This window comes from Mytilus edulis, chromosome 1 (genome assembly GCF_963676685.1).
Source record: "Mytilus edulis chromosome 1, xbMytEdul2.2, whole genome shotgun sequence".
NCBI lineage: Eukaryota > Metazoa > Mollusca > Bivalvia > Mytilida > Mytilidae > Mytilus > Mytilus edulis.
The window spans coordinates 113,994,966-114,019,678 of NC_092344.1; the positions used below are offsets into that span (position 1 = coordinate 113,994,966).

Here is a 24,713-nt window from a genome sequence, read left to right on the forward strand (position 1 = left end):
CTCCCCTTATTTGACAAAGTTGGGAAAAAAATGAATCAAACAAAAGAATTCTTATTTTTGTAAAATACAATCATAAATATGATCAAACATGGCATTTTCTATATTAAAATGAAAATTCTTACACATGAATTACCTACTACTATAAAAATTTGCACATTTCATCAAAGATCTAGACCTTGTTTTCTAGTATTTCAAAATCCAAGATGGAGGAAGACACCCTATCTACCTTAAATGAATGCAAGATATCTTTTTATCATCCAATTGTAAAAATCAATTTTACAGGGAACAAAAATAATTGCATGAAGATAAAATAGCTATTATGGTACTGAAACTTGTACCAATCAATATAACATACATACATTGATTTGATGTTAAAACTTTTATCATGCTTAACAATTTATAAAGATCACAGTAAAACTACTCTAGATACAAAGTTATAGACTAGAAATAATACATCGATAATCTCCATTGTCATCTCATTCAAATGGTCTTTCTATAAAGTGACTACCCTTTCTGTATAACCAAAGTACAATTGTCTCTTTCTATAAAGTGACTACCCTTTCTGTATAACCAAAGTCCAATTGTCTCTAACAATCTGTCCCAGATTAACCGTACTTATAAACCAGGAAGTCTGCCATTCCTGTATATTTACTGGCAAACATTTTCCCATCACCTGTTGGATCAGAGAATGCCACTTGACTCTTCTCAATGTATGACCCATATTGAAACCATTGTCTGAAATGTAAAAGGTCATAATTAAGTTTTAAGAAATTCAAGGTTTTTTTTATTCAATATGGTGAAGAAAGCCTCAAGAACCAAAAGAATATCACTCATGTGAAAGGCATTTGATATTGAGATAGTGAATTATAATGCAAAGATCAATAAATCTGTAAGGCAAATATTACTGGAGTGCTATTGTCAATTTCACTTTCACTTCAACTGAAACAAACATTTAACAAATCAAAGAGCTATTCATTATATGAACTTGAAACCATCATTGCATTTACTATTAAATTAAATTTATATCAAAATAATATATTTCTTTTTCTACCTAACAGCATCTAACAATTTAGAAGCTACTCCTGTCCGTCTTTGTTGTCCAAATACCCAGATCCTACTGATTCCCACAGCAGCTGGTTCTGGATCAGAGTTACAATACCATGGTCTGTGTCCAGGCTGAGGGTTGTCAGATTGGGAAGGTTGACTCTCTGGGATCACTCTGTAACCCTACAAAGTAGTATTAAAAAGGTTAATATATCTGGCAGATCTGTCTTTTTAACTTCAAACTTAATTTCTTTACCATTTTATACTACAATTTAAGAATTCAAACTGACTTTTATTACTATGAAGCAAAGGATGTTTTCATTTAACATCAATAAAAGATTTATATTGTCCCAGGAAACAACATATCTCAATTTGAAAAGATTTCGTCAAATTGTTTCAAGTTATTGCATGGACAATGGTCAAAGTATCACTTTTCACTACTTTAAAGGTCATCAAACCAACAACGATAAAAGCCAAAATTGTCAAAAAATAATAAAACATGAACTTAACCTTCATATATTCACAGGAAACATCATATCAAAATTGAAAAGACTTTGTCAAACAGTTATTGCATGGAGAAGGCTCTACCTATGACTTTTTCCGCTATTGAAAGGTCTATAACTGAACAACTATAAAATCCGAAATCTTGAAAATCGAAATGAACCCTCATTTAGTTAGAGGAAAAAACATATCTAAATTAGAAAATATTGTGGCTAAGGCTTTTTCAAGTTCATGAACAGATACTATTTGGTAGCCGGATGCCTGTCATGTCCTTTAGAAATCCAGTTTAAAATTGACATAGTTATGGTGGTTTAACCTGAAAAGGTCACTGGTTGGTGGTTATTTGCAGAGAATGTCTTATTATGAGCATCCTAATGACAAATTGTTTGTCATTATAGGGGAAAGTTTTGACGATATTGTTGATATTTCTATTGTCATGAACAATAAATCAAGAATCCTTAAGAATCATTTGAAAAAAGTTCTGTTTGTCTCAAGTACGGTAGTGTTTTAGTCACTTCTTGAAGACAACTTACCTGAGTAACTGGTTCAGCAATACAACACCCATCCACTTTCTTGTCTTCTGATATAAATAAGAATGCCTGTAAAGAAAATCATAGAGGAATCCGTAAAGTGAATTATCAATTAAAGATTTTAGAACAATTTATACAAGAAAATAATTTATCACCGCCCAACATTTGAAATTAGGCAGTCAAGGTCATTAACATTCCTTTTATAGTAATTTTTCAAAATAAAAAGTAATTACACTCAAATAATGAAGACACATGAAGAAACAAGTATCTGAAGAAGTCATGTTTAGTCAATAAATTGATTAGCAAATGACAGAAATGAATTTTAATAAAAACTAGAGGCTCTTAAAAGCCTGTGTCGCTCACCTTGATATATGTGCATATTAAATGAAGGACACAGATGGATTCATGACAAAATAGTGTTTTGGTGATGGTGATGTGTTTGTAGATCTTACTTTACTGAACATTCTTGCTACTTACAATTTTCTCTATCTGTAATGAACTTCACCCTTTAGTTACAGAGGAAAAAATTTACTATAAAAGGCAATAACTCTTTAAGGTGTCAACTGAACATTTTGGTCGTTGACTTATTTGTAGATCTTTCTTTGCTGAACATTATTGCTGTTTACAGTTTATCTCTATCTATGATAGTATTGAAGATAATAACCAAAACGGCAAAATTTCCTTAAAAATTACCAATTGGGTGGCAGCAACCAAACAACCAGTTGTCCAATTCATCTTAAAATTTCAGACCAGATAGATATTGACATGTTCTATGTTTAGCCATGGCAGCCATCTTGGTTGGTTGGCCAGGTCACTGCATACATTTTTGAAAACTAGATACCCTAATAATGATTGTGTCTAAGTTTGATTAAATTTGGCCCAGTAGTTTCAGATGAGAAGATTTTAGTAAAAGATTACAAAAATTGGTAAACAAGAGTGCACACGCTGAAATGTCTCGCCTTCTATACTAATCATTGATATTATGTTGATAGTCCTAAGTATAAAGCTTTATTACAACTGTCTCATTAACTTAACATTAACCAAAATAACTAAACAAAGACCAATGAACCATGAAAATGAGGTCAAGGTCAGATAAACCATGCCAGGCAGACATGTACAGCTAACAATGCTTCTATACAACATATATAGTTGACCTATTACTTATAGTTTAAGAAAAATTGACCAAAACACAAAAAATTAACACTGTGCAATGAACCGTGAAAATGAGGTCATGGTCAAAAGAAACCTGCCCTACTGACATAAAGATCATAAAATATTTCCATACACCAAATATAGTTGACCTATGGCATATAGTATTAGATAAATAGACCAAAACTCAAAAACTTAACTTTGACCAATGAACCATGAAAATGAGGTCAAGGTCACATGACATCTGCCCGCTAGACATGTACACCTTACAATCATTCCATACAACAAATATAGTAGACCTATTGCATATAGTATGAAAAAAAACAGACCAAAACACAAAAATTTAACTATAACCACTGAACCATGAAAATGAGGTCAAGGTCACATGACATCTGCCTGCTAGACATGTACACCTTACAATCATTCCATACAACAAATACAGTAGACCTATTGCATATAGTATGAAAAAAACAGACCAAAACACAAAAATTTAACTATAACCACTGAACCATGAAAATGAGGTCAAGGTCAGATGACACCTGCCAGTTGGACATGTACACCTTACAGTCCTTCCATACACCGAATATACAAGCCCTATTGCTTATAGTATCCGAGATACGGACTTGACCACCAAAACTTAACCTTGTTTACTGATCCATGAAATGAGGTCGAGGTCAAGTGAAAACTGTCTGACAGACATGAGGACCTTGCAAGGTACGCACATATCAAATATAGTTATCCTATTACTTATAATAAGAGAGAATTCAACATTACAAAAAATCTGAACTTTTTTTTCAAGTGGTCACTGAACCATGAAAATGAGGTCAAGGACATTGGACATGTGACTGACGGAAACTTCGTAACATGAGGCATCTATATACAAAGTATGAAGCATCCAGGTCTTCCACCTTCTAAAATATAAAGCTTTTATGAAGTTAGCTAACACCGCCGCCGTAGCCGCCGCCGCCGCATCACTATCCCTATGTCGAGCTTTCTGCAACAAAAGTTGCAGGCTCGACAAAAATGACTATAAAGGTCAATAACTCCTTAAGGGGTCAACTAATCATTTTGGTCATGTCGACCTATTTGTAGATCTTACTTTGCTGAACATTATTGCTGTTTACAGTTTATCTCTATCTATAAAAATATTCAAAATAATAACCAAATCAAAGAGCTGATAGCTCTGAGGTGGAAAAAGGTGAATAAAAGGTAATTTGAATTACCATAAAAGCAGCCCCACTAACTCAGGCTGCTTTGTTCTATTTATTGTTTTTGAGATACGGAGGGACATATGAACCCCCCCCCCCCCCCCCCCTCGTTTTTTTCTTCAAAAAAACTAAATATCACTAAAATAAAATTTTGAATCAAAACCAAAAAGTATACAGATCTTAAGATTAATATAACAAAGAAGTGTGTAAAGTTTTAAGCAATAATCATAAATTGTTTTTGAGATACGGCGAGACATGTAAAAAAATCTCCCCCTTTTATATAAAATACTAAATAACTGAAAAATAAAATTTCGAATCATTACTTAAAAGTATACAGATGTTTAGATAAATATAAAAAAGAAGTGTGTAAAGTTTTAAGCAAATGTAAAGTTTTAAGCAAAGAAGAAGACATTAAATTTGTTTGCACTTGCATTTTTTAAATCTTGTATTTATCAAAATAAATCAAATGTCCTGAAATATTTATGTGAATTATTATCTTCCATCCATAGTTTGTCTTTACTTGTTTAGTAAACAAATTAACATCCATTTAGACCATTATTTACATTTTCACACAGGTAAACTAATTTGGCTATAAATAGAAGTCTGTGTAGAATCTCTAATCTAAAATAGTAATTGTTATAATTTTATTTCTTTAAATAATCAAATTTAAATTTAGGAAAATAATCATGATTGATAAAATAGTATTGCATAAAGTTTACGTTTTCGGAAGACTATTTATGTTTAGGTCATGGTTCTAGAGGCTTCTTCACATATTTGTAAACAAACCAATATGGCCGCCACACGTGATTACCTTTGCACATGTGAAACAAATATTTCTGACAAAAGTCAGATTTCTCTTGTCAAAAGGGATTTATATTTATATTGCAATAAATTATTCAGAAGGAGGTACATTCAGTTTACATTATATTTCTTATTCTATGAGCATTTAGAGTTTAATCAAAATTCTCCCAACAGCAACGTACTGCTCTTGTCAACTGAGTCTTGAATAATTTTATAAATAGATTCAAACCATTTGAAGAAGAAGGGCATCTAATTCACATGACAAAGGAAAACAATGAATAAAGAAAACAATTTAATAAGAAATAGATCCTTTCTATTTATTAAAAACAAAATCTTGTCTGCAAATTCGTAACTTCAAGGGCGAACATGTAAACAGGGCGAGTTGTTCCGATACCAAATACACCCATGAGTACTTCAAATATCTACAGTAAAAACATCCTGTTCCAAGTAAACAAATAACGTTCATGTAGATGAGATGAAATTTAATAATTTACATAAATGAAAGGGCACATATTTACGATAGTGATTGTTTTTCAATCCTAATTTACAAATTAAATGATTCAGATGCTTACTCATGTATAAAAATCGGTGTCAGGAATCAGAAGTTGTTATGAAATTGTAATACACAGAAACGAATGCGGCATACAGAGAATTCAATGATTTTAAAGTCGTCACCATTGGCCTTCAGAAGACTTGAAGTCTTCTTCCACCAAAAACGACAAAATTTCCTTAAAATTACCTATTATGGGGCAGCAACCCAACAACTGGTTGTCCGATTCATCTGAAAATTTCAGGGCAAATAGATCTTGACTTGATAAATGATTTTACCCCCCTGTCAGATTTGCTCTAAATGCTTTGGTTTCAGAGTTATAAGCCAAAATTTACATTTTACCCCTATATTCTATTTTTAGCCATCTTGGTTGGTTTGCCAGGTCACCAGACACATTTTTAAAACTAGAAACCCCAATGATGATTGTGGCTAAGATTGATTAAATTTGGCCCAGTAGTTTCAGGAGATTTTTGTAGAAGTTAACGACGACGAAGACAGACGCCAAGTGATACGAAAAGCTCACTCAGCCCTTCAGGTCAGGTGAGCTAAAAAGCTTGGACACTTGAGGCACCTTATAATGAATGAAGCCATAACTAAATGGTAACTATGAAGGCAATCAAATATGCACGAGGATAATTCTGTCGCTAGGATAGGACCAGAAATCCCGCAGAAATAGTACCGGCAAATGCGTAGTAATCATTCATGTTATGTGGGGGACCAGGGGTTACCCAATGTTATTGCTGTATGTAAGTTTATATGGGGGACCAGGGGTAACCCAATGGTATTACTGAATGTAAGTTTATATGGGGGACCAGGGGTTACCCAATGTTATTGCTGTATGTAAGTTTATATGGGGGACCAGGGGTAACCGAATGTTATTATTGTATGTAAGTTTATATGGGGACCAGGGGTAACCGAATGTTATTACTGTATGTATGTTTATATAGGGGACCAGGGGGTAACCCAATGGTATTACTGTATATAAGTTTATATGGGGGACCAGGGGTTACCCAATGTTATTGCTGTATGTAAGTTTATATGGGGGACCAGGGGTAACCCAATGGTATTACTGTATGTAAGTTTATATGGGGGACCAGGGGTTACCCAATGTTATTGCTGTATGTAAGTTTATATGGGGGACCAGGGGTTACCCAATGTTATTATTGTATGTAAGTTTATATGGGGACCAGGGGTAACCGAATGTTATTACTGTATGTATGTTTATATAGGGGACCAGGGGGTAACCCAATGGTATTACTGTATGTAAGTTTATATGGGGGACCAGGGGTTACCCAATGTTATTGCTGTATACATGTAAGTTTATATGGGGGACCAGGGGTAACCGACTGTTATTACTGTATGTAAGTTTATATGGGTGACTAGGGTAAAACAATGTTATTACTGTATGCAAGTTTTTATGAGAGACCAGGTGTAAAACAATTGTATAACTGTGTGTAAGTTTATATGGGGACCAGGGGTAAAACAATTTTATTACTGTATATTTAGTTTAAATGGGAGAAAAGGGGTAAAACAATGTTATTACTGTATGTAAGTAAATATTGGCAGGTGTAACAAAATGTTATAACTGTATATTGTAAGTTTATATTGGGGACCAGGGGTAACCGAATGTCATTAGGCAACAACTTTTTGAAAAAAATATTTTGATGGCCTAGCTGACCGAAAAAAAAATTATATTTTGCACTGAAGCTGAAAAAATTTGTATGCTGTCACCTGCTTGAAAATTTTTTTTGCACTGCTGAATTTGAGAACGGTGAAACTAACAACAGACGAGACAGTAAAACAGCAGATTATAAACATCTGTCTAGTATACAGATTAAGCTAAGATTTCTATTTATAGATCTTTATACCTTATCACTTTTTGTATGTTCCTATAATAGTGTTTGATCCAGAAATATTTATAAGAATTCCAAATCTCCCGCATATATATATGTTACTACTGTAAGACCATACTTAAAACTGCAACTATTATAAACATGAAATGGTCATTTTATAACAGGAATAGATATGGTATCATAAGCAGTCTTTTAAGATAGCCCTGATTGTGTATGACACAGACTTGTATACTGGTAGTATTTTCTGTTTGGAATGTCAATTATCATAGTTGGAAACAGTGGATTTTATAAGTTGGAGCTACTCACTATTTGCCATTACATATGGCAATGGTGGCCACTTCAATTGCAGTATTAAAATTTAAGGATACCTGTATGACGGACTCCGAGAATATCATAATGTAGAAAGTGGGCTAAAAAAAACCAACTGAGACAACAGCCAATGCCAGGATATAGACAGAGCCATGCACTTTACATTTTTCATCAATTAAAAAATTAAAATGAATTTTATGTTAACTTTATGGTTTTGTGAAAAAAAAATTGTATTTCTGTTCCACATTATAGGAAAAGAAATTTTGCTTTCCTTCTCATAAAATCGGAAGAAGGTTCTGAAAAAAAAATTATGAACACAATAAAAATCCCAGGCCCCCCCCAGATAAGAAAATGGTTGTTGCCTTACTGTATGTAAGTTTATATTGGAGACAAGAAGTAACCGAATGTTATTACTGTAAGTAAGTATCTATTGGGGACCAAGGTTTACTGTATGTTAATACTGTATGAAAGCTTATATGTAAGTATCTCTTGGGGACCAGGCGTAACCAAATAATACGTCTTTATGACTTATATATTTCTTTTTGAGGCAAGGGGACCAGGGATACCCTAATTATTTCTATAAGCATGTTCTATACAGGATCGGGGATAGCACAACGTTATTTCTATATGCATGTTCTATAGTGGACCAAGGGGTAACCCAATGTTATGTCAACATGTAAGTTTTAAAGGGACCAGGAAAAACCCAATGTTCTGTCTATATGAAAGTTTCTATTTAGAAACAGCGGTAACGCAATGTTATGCCAAAATATTAGTTCCTATAGGGGACCAGGGGTAACTAAATGTTATTACTGTATGTAAGTTTCTATGGGGGACCAGGGGTAATTGATTATTTATTACTGTATGTAAGTTTATATGGGGGATCAGGGGTAATCGAATGTTAATTACTGTATATAAGTTTATATAGGGGACCAGGAATAACCGAATGTTAACTGTATGTAAGTTTATATGGGGGACAAGGGGTAACCCAATGTTATTACTGTATGTTAGTATCTTTTGGGGACCAGGGGTAAACCAATATCACCGAAGAATGGGTTTCTTGAAAGCGGGCTCTCTGGTGGTGTTGACCCAAGTAAACCAGTACTTACTGTATGTAAGTTTATATGGGGGACCAGGGGTAACCGAATGTTATTACTGTGTATATGGGGACAAGGTGTATAACAAGAGTGGACACAGACCAGTATGGATAGTATTTAGCATTATGAGAGATTTACATAAAAATATGAGTAAACTAACTAAGAAATACCCCCATCCAATATTTAAGGACACTACATTCAAGCTTGATACAGATCCGAATTAGGATTATGAAATTCCATTATGATTACTGTCCAGAGGTAACGCAATGTTATGCCTATATGTTAGTTTCTATAGGGACCAGGGGTAACCCAATGTTAAGTCTATAGATACGACTTATGTAATTTTTGAAAGAGGACCAGGGAAACTAAATGTTATGTAATTCCATTATGATTACGGACCAGGGGTAACGCAATGCTATGCCTATATGTTAGTTTTTGTAGGGGACCAGGGAAAACCCAATGTTATGACTTTACGACTTATGTATGTTTTTAAGGGGACCAAGGTTAACCCCATGTGACATCTATATGATCTTTGTACGTTTCTATAGGGGACCAGGGGGTACCCAAATGTTATTTCTATATGCATGGTTTATAGTGGAAGAGGGATAGCCCAATGTTATTTATTTCTATATGCATGTTCTATAGTGGACCAAGGAGTTACCCAATGTTATGTCTATACGACTTATGTATGTTTAAAGTGGACCAGGGGTAACCCAATGTTATTTCTTTATGTATGTTTTTTTGGGGACCAGAGGTTACTAAATGTTTTTTCTGTATGTTGCTCTAGGGGACCAGGGGTATTCCAATATTATTTCAGTATGCATGTTCTATAGAGGACCAGGGATAGCCAACGTTATTTCTATATGCAGGTTCTATAGAGGACAAGGGGTCAATAACCGAATGCTATGTCTTTATGTAAGTTTTGATAGGGGACCAAGCGGTAACCCATACAATGTCTATATGTAAATTATGTCTATATGTAAGTTTTTGGGTAACCCAATGTTATGTCTATATGTAAGTTAATATAGGGACCAAGGGTAACCCAATGTTATATTTGTATGTAAGTTTCTATGGGGGACCAGGGGTAACCCAATGTCATGTGATTGACTGTATGTGTGTTTTAATATATAGGAGCGCCAGATAGGAGCAGGGGTAATTTCATTTAACTATAAACAGGTCTTTAATTGCTTTTCTTCATCTCAGTCACATTAAGACCTTCAACATGGAGCAAAAGCACACTATCTACTGGGATCTTGGATAACCAAACTGTTATTTTATAAAGCAATTTTCTATTTATATACTGTGGTAAGCTTTAACTAACAAAATACCATATGTTTCATGTAAATGACACTGTTGACATATACATTTAATATGTTCCGTGCTTTAATGCAGTGCATTCCATGATATTCAAGGGATTGTCACATTTCCTGACCCCTACTTTCACTTCTTGAACTATTTTTTTTCGCTTAGGTAAACGGTATTAATATGCTATATATCAGTGGGATTTCTGGTCCTATCCTCGGTGGGATTTCTGGTCCTATCCTAGCGACAGAATTATCCTCGTGCATCAAATATGGAAAATGCCAATCAAGATTGAATTCATATTGCAAACTGAGTTCTGAAAATGTTGACAATAGATGATAAGTGATTGCATTGGCAATAGTTCATACATGGACCAAGCAGTATAATAATCACTGACAGTTTACCTTATATTTTGACTTGGAGGCTAGAGAAGCTTCAGGAAATCCCATTTCTTTCCCCATTATATTGTTGATATCTTCAATCTACAGAAAGACAGTAAATATATCATATCAATATTTTCTGAAACTAATAATCATGAAATGTCTCAAAACTATTGTTCATCTAATCAGTGATCTGGAAGGTTTTTTTCACTATGGGCCCAGGGCCCCTCAAAAATAAATTCAATGGGCCATTTTAAAAAATAATGGGCCATATTGTCAAATGAGTGGGCCATTTGAATTGACTTCGGTAAAAAAAATAAAAAGTATCATTATTTTTTGGCAAAGAGGTGTTGGTACTTACCTTTACGATTTTAAATAATATCATTGATATTGTTCCTGTGATTCTGTAATTTCAATGAACATACAATAACTTCTTCCAAAGCAGACAATATTAAAGATAACCTTTATTTACAATGTTTAAACTGGTACTGTTGCCTTGGCTTGTTCATGTTCATGTTGGTTTTTTTTAACAATAAATTTCGGTCTTCGTCGATACCATACTTATTCCAGACGTTCCGTATTAGAGGACATTTCAGGCACTTCCTCTGCACTTCATGTATTATTATTATTACTTTATCACGATGACAAAAATAACAGTAGAGAGTACCACTAATTGATAGAACAAAACAATAATTTGCTGGTCATGTTTACAAAATGTCAAAACTTGCCAAAGACCATAAAATGACGAGGACAGTTAAGCGCCTTTTATGGAGACAAAAACTATATTCATAAAAAGGCTTCAGGGGTTTTCAATCAAAATAATAGCAAGCTAAACTAAATTAAAGATTATTATTAGAGTTACATCTCGTCTGTAATAGCCAAATTTCACAAATTTAAAGTTGTTTATAAAAAATTATATCATGAATGATGGTTAATTACGATTTTTGGGTTATCAGGTAAACCGCATGGTTCTATTATTACCATAGGAAAACACCCGAGACGTTAAACCGCATGGTACTATTACCATAGGAAAACAATGAGACGTCCCAAATATATATATAGGTACTCCTATGATTGGAGCAACATTATACAGTTGTGTACACACACATGGCGGCACGGAACACGATCGGAAATCCATTTGACGATATCTAAACGTTTCGAAACGATGTGAAAAATATCGTGCGCCACATGGACGCTTACATTTGTCACTCTATACGCCATTTCTGGTCAATATGCGCTATAGGCGCAGGGCGCACGACCTTCCCGATCACTGTCTAATATTCTCTTTCATGTTTGAAACTTTGCTTATATAAACCTGTGATAAAAAATTGATAAAACTGTGGCAAGAAATGTTCACATTAGAGCACTTACTAGAAGGGACAAACAGACAGACATCAGGTATTTCTGTCCCTTGCAACCCATTTAGAAGGGGACAAAAATTCTATCCTAGGTGTAATACCATGAATAAACAAGTCACAACCTTCTCCTTTCCTAAATCAACATTATTTTTATTGACTAATTTGTTTTTGTTTTAATATGGTGATCTGTTTGCAATGATATCCTGACAGTAAATGAATTTACTTACTTTTTTAACAGCATACTTTGGATCATCATGTACCACCATTATAATCCTACTACAATCTTTTGAGAATTCTTGTACAACTCTTTCTTTTTTCCAACCCTGTTCAATAAATAATTTAACAAAATGTATTAAGGATGTTGGCTTGTCATGTTTTGGAATTTTTGTCAGATTTTCGGAATCCTCTGGTTTTATCCATTTGAATGCCTTAAAAAAATTGCCCATTGACACCCATTTTTCTTATTATAAATCTTTTGCATGTATAATTATAAGCGATTTGTAAAAGTCTTATAAAATCTTATTTATTTTTTAATAGTTTTTCAGAACTTTAACTTGTCAATGATAAAGCTATGAAAAATCAAGACAGAACATTTTCCCGTCAAAATTTCAATGGCTAATATCTCGAAAATAAGAGCATTGACCTCTATATATTTTTTGATTTTTTTATTCCTATATTAATCCCCTATCAATATATACTTGTTTTATGAAAAGCTATTTATTTTGAAACTGAGTAGCGAACTTCCTTAAATATAACTGCAATTGCAGACATAAACAATAATCAAGCCTATGCTGAAACCAAACTGAGGTACATATAATTGAAATAAAATCTTCCTGTCCCTTTATTGATACTGTTACCATCTGCATTTCCTGGTTCAAACTTTGTTAATAATAACAGGTATTATTAGGAAACTAGTCCAACAGAAATTCAGTAAAACTTTTGTTGAACTAGAATTTTTTTTTTTTTAATGACTAAACATTAGATAAAGCTTGTCACCTTTAAAATGTACAATACTGAAATTTGGGAGAACAGGTAGTAATCTTTATCTATTCAGATGATCTTGATAATTTTTTGCCCTAGTAACTTACAGGGAATTTTAAAACACTAAGGAGATCTTGATGAAACTTTTCATGTGTGGATTCATCCCCTGGATCTGCATGTCTGTATACCATTCCACATACTTCACACTGGACTGCTCCAAACTTCTTCTGGCCAGCATCCTAAATATAACAGTTTAATAAATTCCAAAACAAGAGATTTTTAGTCTTGATTAACATACCAAGTAGATTAAAAGTTTCTGAAAATCTTTGAAAAAGAAGGATAAAAATCATCAGAGAAACAGATTCTGACACTATAACTCGTGTATTACATGTACAACATTTCTTCACTCTTGACAGTTAAATTTTAAGCATTTAAAAAGCTCGGCAAGCCTCGCGCTTTAAATAATAAAATTTAACTGTCTCGAGTGGAGAAATGTCGTAATACACTTGTTGGAGTGTAGGAATCTATATATACATTGCATATCTTTTGAAGTGGTCAGTCATAATCTCTTAATCTTCTTTGTAAAACAATATTGTTCATTTGTGTCTTTCTCCAACTTATAGTATTTTATTGCCACGTTTGGACCTTTTTTTCTTGCAATAAAATAATTTACCGTATAATTGCTCTTTTAGTTTGCTGTTCTTTGTTGGAATTGTGTAATGTGAAAGTCTGCAAGGATTTCAAACTCAAGATGGGTGAAATTTCAGACAGAGCATGTGATTGCAGTACAATGTATACCAACCACTCAGTGAATGTTAATGAGACAGCAATCAAACCATACAAATAACCAAGAGATTTCTAAATATCAACATATTGTCTTTAACACTGTACAGTACATAGATGCAAACCCCCTTTTGACACAATCAGTAAAAAAAAATCTGTAATTTTGAAAAGTTTTCAATAATCATTCAAAAACATGCATTTACCAAAAAAAAATAATGAAGAGTGGTTGCAAATTGATGTGCACTAACATTTCGTTAACATGTTATCTGTAGTATGTATTCAATTCATTTATTGTTGAGAAATTCTGAACTCGTACATTTTCATTTTGTCAAGGGTAGGCAAAGGGGGGAAGCTACTTTAATGCAAGTTCTTCGGAAGTCAGTTAGTTAGGCCTAAAAAAAAAATGTTGTGTTTCCGGTCACCAGATTGACCGTCCTTCAGACCCCCGACTCAAAAGTTTTTAAAGCTGATGTGGGAAAAAAAATAATTTGTATACCTACTGACCGTTTTTTCTGAAAGAAAATAAAAAATTCTAAGTCCCTCGATCTTTTTATCGCCCCAAAAGAAAACAACGCTAATTTTAAACTCGAGGCTTATTTTTAGATTGTACTGGAAAGTGGAATCTTCTTGGCTAATTATATATGCGGGAGCATGCGCAGTAGTTATTTTCGTTTGTCAGTGTTTGAACATGGCAACACAACGCGTCCTATTCAATGTTCAACGCGGAAAGTGTGACCATTTCGCGGAGAAAAAAATATTTCTAAATTTTACAGAAAGCAAGGATTTGTATAGTAACTATAGTACTATACAAATCCTTGCAGAAAGTAACACCTTTTTTGACATTAGCAATGAAATTCATCCAATGTCTAACATCGATGAAAAAAATACACAACACAAATTTTGTGCTCGGCCACCGGCAAAAATGACTGGACCGAGATTGATGACAATAACACAACTGTTGGAACAATGCAATCTTTTGGAATTAAATTTATCAAATTTTCATGCCAGACCCTTCTTCAAAATGAACCTGATATTAATCCATCTGAAACTGGTCAGCCAATCAACGCTTTAGACATTCTGATGAAAAGCCACAGATGCTTTGCCAAAAGAAAGTGTCCTGCCAGGCAACAGTGTATATAATATTTTTGTCTATCTGTAGGTTTTGGATGATGTTTGGTTCATGTTCCTATAAATGAATCTGCCCCACATCTTCTCAATTTCTTTCTCTGACAATTCCAAACTTTTGGTCCTGAAATAGGGGGATTGGGTTTAAAAAGCTAATTTCCTAGGGGAAGTGCTGCCCAATTTTTTTTTAGGTTTGGACTTTTTTTCAGGGGTATTTTAAAAGGGGGTAAACTAAAAGTTATTTCAGGGGGATTTTAAAAGGGGTAAACTAAAAGTTATCTCAGGGAGATTTTTAAAGTGGGTAATCAATCTCTTTCTATTAAATCCCAAACTTTTGTCTGGTAACTGGAAATTGAGTTTTATATAACTTAAGCTTATTTCATAATATTATAAAAAAAAAAAAAAAAAAAAAAAAAAAAAAAAAATCCCTACCTACCGTCCCTTCAAAATTTCAAGGGGGTGATTGGAAACACAACATTATTTTTTTTTAGGCCTTACCAAACGAAAGGTCCATAACTCCCGAGAAACCGAAAGCATTACATTTGCGTTTTCTAAAACCAGGCTGGAAAAGTAAAGATAAAAATCTGCATTTTACAAAATTGAACAGCGATGACTGGGAATCCGTTACTATTCCACTTTTGACTTAAATAGCGTAGTTTTGATAACAAAATCGGAAAAATCGTTATGGTTGACATCTATGTGTCAAACACTAATTCAACCAGAATCTGTGAATATATTTGTAAATGTGAAATTGAGAATGATGACTCACGATGGTGGGCAATGAGGCTTTCCTGTTGTTTTTCAGTAAGAGAAGGGAAGTGGGATAGAGGTGACATTTCAATTAGATATCTTGTCAAAAATGCATCCAGATATACATGATGTATTATTACTAAATAATGTACATACCACAACCATTTGTTCTCTACTTTCTTTATCCATTCTGGTTCTTATTCTGGGGGATTGTCTTGGTGACATTTTTCTGTAATATATATATTATTTTTCATCTGGCCATAACTTTTTCTTAATTCAAACAATGCATTACATATAGCTACTGCCACCATGATCCTAAGGTTTTGCCAAATTTTTGTGTTTTTATTGTTTTTTTAGTGCAGAGAATAAAGAAATACAAGTATGTGTCCGTTTATAACTACATTATTTTTATGTATGTGCAGATCCCCATTTTTTAAAAACAAGAGTTCACACGCTGAAATGTTTCGCCTTCTTTACTAATCATTTAATATTATGTTGATAGTCCTAAATATAAAGCTTTATTATATATATTACAACTGTCACATAAACCTAATATTACCAAGAAAACTAAAAATTGACCAATGAACCATGAAAATGAGGTCAAGGTCAGATAAACCATGCCAGGCAGGCATGTACAGCTTACAATTCTTCCATACAACAAACATAGTTGACCCATTGCTTATAGTTTAAGAAAAACAGACCAAAACACAAAACTTCACACTGAGCAATAAACCGTGAAAAAGAGGTCAAGGTCAAATAAAACCTGCAGGACTGGCATATAGATCATAAAATATTTCCATTCACCAAATATATAGTTGACCTATTGCATAAAGTATTAGAAAAAAAGACCAAAACTTAAAAACTTGAACCATGTAAATGATGTCAAGGTCAAATGACACCTGCCAGTTGGACATGTACACCTTACAGTCCTTCCATACACTGAATATACTAGATCTATTGCTTACAGTATCTGAAATATGGACTTGACCACCAAAACTTCAAGTCATATGAAACCTCAAATTTAAAAAAAATAATGCATATGCTTTTTATAACTAATTAGATAGATTTCATTATAAAACTTATGTACATAAGAAAATTCTTTAATTTGTTCATAATTGGAAGAAGATTACTTTATTTGAATTGCTTCCTTCAATTCACCGATATATTTTCCGTATGCAAAGTGACCTTAGCGTGACCCAGGCCACAATTAAAAAAAATTTGGTTTGCCCAAACCCTACCCAAAGGCTGAGACAGTGGGTAGGTAGGTAGGCATTTTTATTTTTTTTCAAAAAGAGAAATTGAAGTATCGGTTGTTTATTAGTCTTCATGCCTATCTGATTAAAAAAAAACTTCTTCAAATCAGGACAATAAAAGAATTTGAGTAGGCAGCTTTTTTCTGGGTAGGTAGCGTTTGGGCAAACAAACCTATTCTTTTTTATAGCCCCACTTATACTATAAATATAAGCCCGTTAGTTTTCTCGTTTGAATTGTTTTACATTGTCTTATCGGGGCCATTTATAGCTCACTATGCGGTATGGGCTTTGCTCATTGTTCAAGGCCGTACGGTGACCTATAGTTGTTAATATCTGTGTCATTTTGGTCTTTTGTGGATAGTTGTCTCATTGGCAATCATACCACATCTTCTTTTTTATATTATCTGATTGTACATTATAACACGTGCTCAACATCCACGTTAAATTGTTTATTGTTTACTTTAAGGTGTCAATCGGTAAACTTCGGCTTCTAGACAGGAGGACATTTCAGTAGCTGCCATTTTTCACTGCATAACAGACGGCGAGAGAGAGAAAATTGACGATTAAACAATATGGTTGCTTAAAAAATGATAAAATCGTGCACAGAAGACTAAGTTTATGATATACTGTAAATTCAGAAATTATTGCGTGCAGTTATTATTGCGATTTTGTCATTTTAGACTTAAATGCGATTTTAATTTTTACGATTTTGAGAAAAATCCGGTTAAATTCATATAAAATATTTCAAAATGCGAGTTTAAATTATTGCGTTTACAACGCAGTCGCATTTTTCGCAATAATAAAAACCTCGCATTTATTTCTGAATTTACAGTATACATGCATTGGTTCAAGTCACTCATTTCTTATGACTTTAACATTGTTCACTGATCCATGAAATGAGGTCAAGGTCAAGTGAAAACTGTCTGACAGGCATGAGGAACTCACAAGGTACGCACATACTAAAAATAGATATCCTATTACTTGTAATAAGTGAGAATTTAACATTACAAAAAATCTTAACTTTTTTTCCAAGTAGTCACTGAACCATGAAAATGAGGTCAAGGACATAGTCATTGGACATGTGAATGACAGAAACTTCGTAACATGAGGCATCCATATACAAAGTATGAAGCATCCAGGTCTTCCACCTTCTAAAATATAAAGCTTTTAAGAAGTTACCTAACGCGGCCACTGCCAGATCACTTTTCCTTTGTTGAGCTTTCTGCGACAAAAGTCTCAGGCTCGACAAAAAGCACAAGTACATGTACACACAACTCAATAAATATGAATAGTATCTGAAATTCCAAGTATTTTCATGACATATATAGACTATTTGTGATGCAGAAGAATAAGTTCATGCAGATTTTAGTATATTCTGAAGATTGCTGAAGGGGTTCTGTTATTCTTGGTCTTTACAGTTTCAGAAATATTTGTGCCTGCACTTGAAATAAGCTACTATAAACATGATAACAGGAGAAATGAGTTAACCAACCTCAGTGATTTATTTGGCCCAGCTTGAACTATTGGTGAAGTGTTTGGGGTACCATTGAATATAGAGAAAAAGTTATTGCTTTTTCTGACAGAAGGTCCAGAAATCTCACTTCCTGTTTCAGAAATATCATCAGTTTTGGTACTGTCTGTGAACAAATCAGCTGACCCATCTAATGAAGTAATGTCACTGTCTTGTTGTGTCTGACTTAAACTTTTGTTCACTATTTTTCCAGGTGATTTATTTGATACAGATTTATTTCTTGGACTTCTAGCTGGACTTCTAGCTGGACTTTGTGTTTTTATTTGCATTATCTTTTTTGGGGTGCACTGACTAGGAGGCTCAGACAGTTTTCCATCAAATCCAGAATCTAAACTACTATCAACCTCTTTAAAAGAATCCTTGATAGACTCTTTGACTTGGTTGGTACTTCTTTGAGGTGAGTCATCAAACACTTCTGTAACTTTACTTTTCTTCATAATAATATTTGAAGGACTCAGTTTAGGAAGACTTGATAAACTTCTCCTCTTGGGAAGAAATTTCAAGTTAAATCCTTTACTTATGATGACACTACCCATGGCTTTTGATGCTGATGCAGGACTTTTAGACTTAAAAAACTTTCGTCCTGGGATCTGCTCATTAATAATATTCTGAACCTCAGCGGGGACAGGTGTTACAGGAGTTTTTGACTCTTTCTTGTTGGCAGCTGTCACTTTTTTAGCAGATTTTGGTGATGACTTCTTCTTTCTGGGTACAGATTTCTTTCCACTTGATTTTGGTGAAATTTTATTGAACCTGTTATTTCTTGTTCTGTAATGAAACCAATATTTTTAAAGTAAACTAAAACAAAGTGTATAATAGTATCAAAAGGCTAAACAAAATTCACTGAACCAATGATACATGCAATATTGTAGTAGTAAATACAAGTTCAAACATATATCTTCTTCATACATCCCACAAGAAAATTTTCATACATACCATGTAAGCATGGATTCGGTATCATTACCATATAGTAACAGATTATCAGATTTTCTAAATATTATTACTGTTAAAAAATCATTACCATGAAAATTTGATTATTAATTGATCCGATTGTTCCCAACCAAAACTAAGATAGAAATTGCTGACCCCAACTTTTTTTACCTTCTACAACAAGATTTAAGAAAGAGTGTTTTGTGTCATTTATATAGCTAGGAATCCTGTTTCTGCTAAATCATTCAGTCAAGTTTGTAATAAGATTAATCAAAATCAAGTGAAAACATTAACAGAACTTTATCTAATTGAATTACAATCATCAGCTCAATAAAAAAATTGTATTTTCAACTGTTCATGAGATCAGATAACTTGGATTGAATTGTCTCCCTTTGTATATTATATACATGTATATTTGAAAGTGTGTAAAATCAACAGATCGTTTGACCATCATAAGAAAAGACTATGTTAAGTTTCATGAAATTTGGATAAGTTGTTTTCAAGTTATGGTGGGACATGTTTATGCCGGACGGTCAGACGGATGCCAGACTTTTGTATACCATAATACATCCTGTCAAAATTTTGATGGGCGTATAAAAAGTGCTGGAAATGATTGGATGCAGCTGACCCTCATTCTGTAACTGGCAGCAGGAATGCGACCTATATAAGTTTACTTAAATACCAGAATTTAAAATGGTCAAGCAATGGTATTGGTTCAGTCCAATATAAGAGGTATAAAATGTATCTGAAATGTCAGGCATTTTGCAAGATGTCTGACAGAAATTAAAACAAAATTCCCAAGTAATATTATTTGTAAGGCAGATAAGTGTTTTAGACTAGCTTATCTTTGAGGCTATTAGTCCATTATGTGTGCTATATTATACAAATTCAAAATTTAGATCTAAATTTTAGTTGGTCTTTCTGAGCCAATCTACAATGTATATATACCTATCTTTCAGGACTTGGACAGGTTCTGAATCTGAGCTTGTACTAGACAATTTGAAGACATCTTTCTTCACTTTACTGCTGGTTTTTAAGATCTTCCCTGGCACATTCTTTCTTAGTGTTAGAAATTCTTCTTCCTCTTCTCCTTCCAACTTGCTCAAAACCTTTGTTGCTGCCTTGCGTCTTCCTGGGGAATGTGGGAAGCTTTTCTTTTCCCGTCCACCATAAAATGATTTGACTGTAAACTTTGAATCATCATCACTTTCTGTAGATGATTCTCTAAACCTCTTTATTGGTGGTGGTGTGTTCTCTGTAAAGTCCAAACTTGTCCTATAAACAAAATATTTTCATTAAAATAAGAGAACCAGAAAAAAATATCAATCAATCTACAGCAGACTTTAATAAATTGAAAACTTTCAAGTTCTACACTTGAAAGATCACAATATACCTTCATTTGAAATGAGATCTTGATGAGATACAGAATACAGCTGTAAAATATCAAAACATACTTGAAGTTGAAAATAATAAATGTGAAAAATATAGGTGACTGAAACATTGAAGAATAATTGTTCTCAGAGAACTGCTGTTGTCAATTTCATTGTCACTGAAATACTATACTCGATATTGTAGATTAACTATTGTGTAACTTTTATGACATATATTATCTTAGATCAGACAGTACCTCCTGATTGCAGTTATATAATTAAGTTCAGTGGCAAGTTACTGTAATTTATGGTAAGTCCAAGGCATGCATCATTTAAAAATATGCTATTATATATATGAAATAAGTGACTGGTATGAAATATCTGTCAGATGTTTATAATATTTTGGATTATGTCCCTCTTCTGAACAACAACTGTATCAGATTTTTTAAAACTTTATCTAATTGAATTACAATCATTAGCTCAGTAAAACTTTCTCTAATTGAATTACAATCGTCAGCTCAGTAAAAATCTAAGATTGAATGGTCTCCATGTGTATGTTTACATTTGAAAGTGTGCAAAATCAATTTACATATCTCAATACACAGATTTATCCATTTTTTTTGTTTACTTTAACTAGTACATAGACTCTGATACAGTACGTAATATATGCCAAACTCTCTCCAGCTTATGTCTTACATTCGTTTTAAAGACGAGTTTTTAATCAATGTATTTATTCTTAATGTATGTTTCATTATCTACATTGGATGCTTTTAGCACATTGATACAGTTGATTATAGCCATGTCATGTGTAGAGCCATCAGCAATGACACATCTCTTAATTTTATATCATACTTAATAAAGTGATTGCAAGACATGTAGCCCGCATGCCTTAAGTGTAAGTATGCAAAATGAAAAGGCGATTGTAATATACATGATAGTCTCCATTCCTTTATGGGAATCTTTTTCATGCTTTTATTATGTATTTCAATCAATGTGTTTGTTATAAATATTTCATGTAATTCAGTCTGCACCAAAAACTTTTTCATCTATACAAGTCTGGACACTAAATATCAAAACTTGTTCCTATATGACTATATAAAATTTCGAAAAATTTTACGTCCGAATCAATATTTACTAGTCTGGGGCATCGGACTTGTGGCTAACGGTGCAGACTGGTAATTCATGTAATATTTTTCTGCAGTATATTTACCTTGCTGTTCTTTTTTCTGGTGACGGAGTCCATCTTCTTTTTCTGGCTTGTCTAGTATCCATTATCATAAAAAATACAAATCTGTAGTATTCTGAAATGAATTTTAAAATTAACATTGCTCAACTTAATGTGCATATATATGTTAGATGTTCATGTAACCAAGTTTTCAAGCAGAATCAACAGAATTTTGAAAGGCTTAATATGGCTTCTATTTAATTCTTCCTGGGTTCTGATGATGTAAAGAATGGTTCTGTAAGCTTAAATGGCAGCATTTGGATGTGAGGTAGTAGGCCACAAATTTCACTGAATACTTAACCCTTTCACAGAAAGCTGCCCTATATACAGAAGCAGTGATCTGGAAGGATTTTTTTATGGGCCCAGATAAAAAGTGTATAATTCAGCAAAGAGGTGGTGATACTTACAATGTACCTTTATGTTTCTAAATAAACTAGATATCATTGAGATGGGAGCCATCTATGTGGGCCCCAATGTGAATAATGTGCATTAAAAAATTGTATCTTTACCATAGGACATGGGTTTGTCAACTAAAATCAAAGTTTTTGACCTTGACCTTTGACCTAGGAAGTTGTAAATAAATTATGACACACCCTTTGGTGTTGGTTTATAAACATGTCAAGTATAAACTTTGAAATGATAACGGTTCTCAAGATATAGAGCGGACACGATCTTTACCATAGGACATGGGGTTGTCAACTGAAAACAAAGTTTTTGACATTGACCTTTGACCTAGGAAGTTGCACATAAATTATGACACACCCTTTGGTGTTGGTTTATATACATGTCAAGTATGAACTTTGAAATGATAACGGTTCTCAAGATATAGAGCGGACACGATCTTTACCATAGGACATGGGGTTGTCAACTGAAACCAAAGTTTTTGACCTTGAACTTTACCCTAGGCAGTCGTTCATAAATTATGACACACCCTCTGGTGTTGGTTCATATACATGTCAAGTATAAACTTTGAAATCATAACGGTTCTCAAGATATAGAGCGGACACGATCTTCACCACAGGACACAGGGTTGTCAACTGAAACCAAAGTTTTTTTACCTTGACCTTTGACCTAGGAAGTTGTACATACATCATGACACGCCCTCTGGTGGTGGTTAATAAACATGTAAACTATAAAGTATGAAATCATAATGGTTCTCTAGATATAGAGCGGACACAAAGTTAAAGTGTTACGGATGGACGGACGGACAGACTGATCACTATAGGGCGACCCGGCTAAAGGCGGGGCCCTAATAATATCATAGTTATTGTTCCTGTGATTTTGTAATTTCAATTTCAAAGAATATAATACATTTGTACAACTTCTTCCAAACCAGACAATATTTAAGATAACCTTTATTTTGTTTAAACTGGTACTGTGTCCTTGTTCATGTTAGTGGGTTGTTTTTACATTAACTTTGGGTCTTCGTCGATACCATACTTATTCCATCCATACATTTCCCACAATTATCATTGAAACGTCATTTCCGGTGAATACAAATATTAAAATCGGCGATTTACATTATCCGTCAAAATTTAATATTTTATATTCACCGGAAGTGGGAAGTGACGTTTCATTGATAATTGTGGGAAATCTTTTTTAAACAAAATAAATATTTGCCTGACTCAAATGGAATCGTATCTTCTTTTATCATTTCTTTTTTGGATATTTCTGGAAATATTTTACATCAATAAGCACAAAAAAAGGTAAAAATTTTAAACCTGCAAGGAAAACTACCTTAAGTAACCTCTATAACTATTGTAATCCTTAAAACAAACTCAACATTTCTGAAATAGAACGAATCGAGGCCCTATATTTTAAAATGAAAGTACAAAAGCGACACCTACCGGAAAATATATTTTCGGCTCTCTCGGGAGTTTACCACAATATGACAATGAAAGACGGTGTGTTCCAGTGTTCTCCCCAGGCCCTGAAAGGACCACGGGCCCGCGATGTATAATTTTATACCGTGGTGGTATCGTTCTTGCCGCGATGAATAATTTTTCAACGTGGTGCTAAAATTTTCGGTAAAAAAAATCATATAACGGTAAACCTTTCCATGGGGTATAAAATTTCAGATGAAAATTGACCAGTTCAAACCAGTTCAATCCAGTTCTGACAACCAAGATTGTTTACACCACGTGATCGATTAACCTTGATGATTGGGTTTAATCGATGTACATGATTCTTGTGTTTTAATTAATTAAGAGATCATAACTTAATGATCACAGACTTATGAGACTTTTGAGGGACAAGCAGACATTTGTTAATAAGCTCTATTACTCTAGCCTTTGGTCATAAAAGATTTGCGTATTTTTAAAAACGTTAGTTACTTCCCCTGATTTAGCGTATTACAAAAATGTGCTCCTAAAATATTACCCATCATTTAAAATAGAAATAAAGTACAAATCGAATGCAAAATTATATAAGGATGTTACCTCAAGGAAAATCAAAGAGCAGAATGCTCTGAGGGATACGATTGCCATATAGTTTTCATTGACACATGTATAGCAGTTCTGCCAACTTTTCATTAAGCAAATTCGTGAGATTTGGCCAAAATAGAAAAGATCAAAGAGGAAAAAATTGATCCAAGGATACTGCTGCAAAAAAGCATGAACATGCGTGAGTCTCACACATTTTTGGCAGCCCTGGCCTTGATAGTCCAAATAATTATGACGTCTTGAAA

The 24,713-nt window shown here is 33.5% G+C and overlaps 1 protein-coding gene across 1 annotated transcript in view; it reads right to left on the reverse strand.

Moving 5' to 3' along the window:
- Positions 1–233: 233 nt before the first annotated feature.
- LOC139500405 (N-acetyltransferase ESCO2-like) overlaps positions 234–24,713 on the reverse strand; it is a 28,335-nt gene continuing 3,855 nt past the window's right edge. Inside the window, exons 2-11 of the mRNA XM_071289148.1 lie at positions 22,013–22,103; positions 20,381–20,707; positions 18,464–19,270; positions 15,875–15,947; positions 13,168–13,299; positions 12,307–12,402; positions 10,746–10,823; positions 2,079–2,144; positions 1,052–1,227; positions 234–735 (exon numbers count right to left, since the gene is read on the reverse strand). Coding sequence (XP_071145249.1) covers positions 606–735; positions 1,052–1,227; positions 2,079–2,144; positions 10,746–10,823; positions 12,307–12,402; positions 13,168–13,299; positions 15,875–15,947; positions 18,464–19,270; positions 20,381–20,707; positions 22,013–22,080 — 1,953 coding nt within the window. The 5' untranslated portion in view covers positions 22,081–22,103 and the 3' untranslated portion in view covers positions 234–605. The remainder of the gene's footprint in view (positions 736–1,051; positions 1,228–2,078; positions 2,145–10,745; positions 10,824–12,306; positions 12,403–13,167; positions 13,300–15,874; positions 15,948–18,463; positions 19,271–20,380; positions 20,708–22,012; positions 22,104–24,713) is intronic.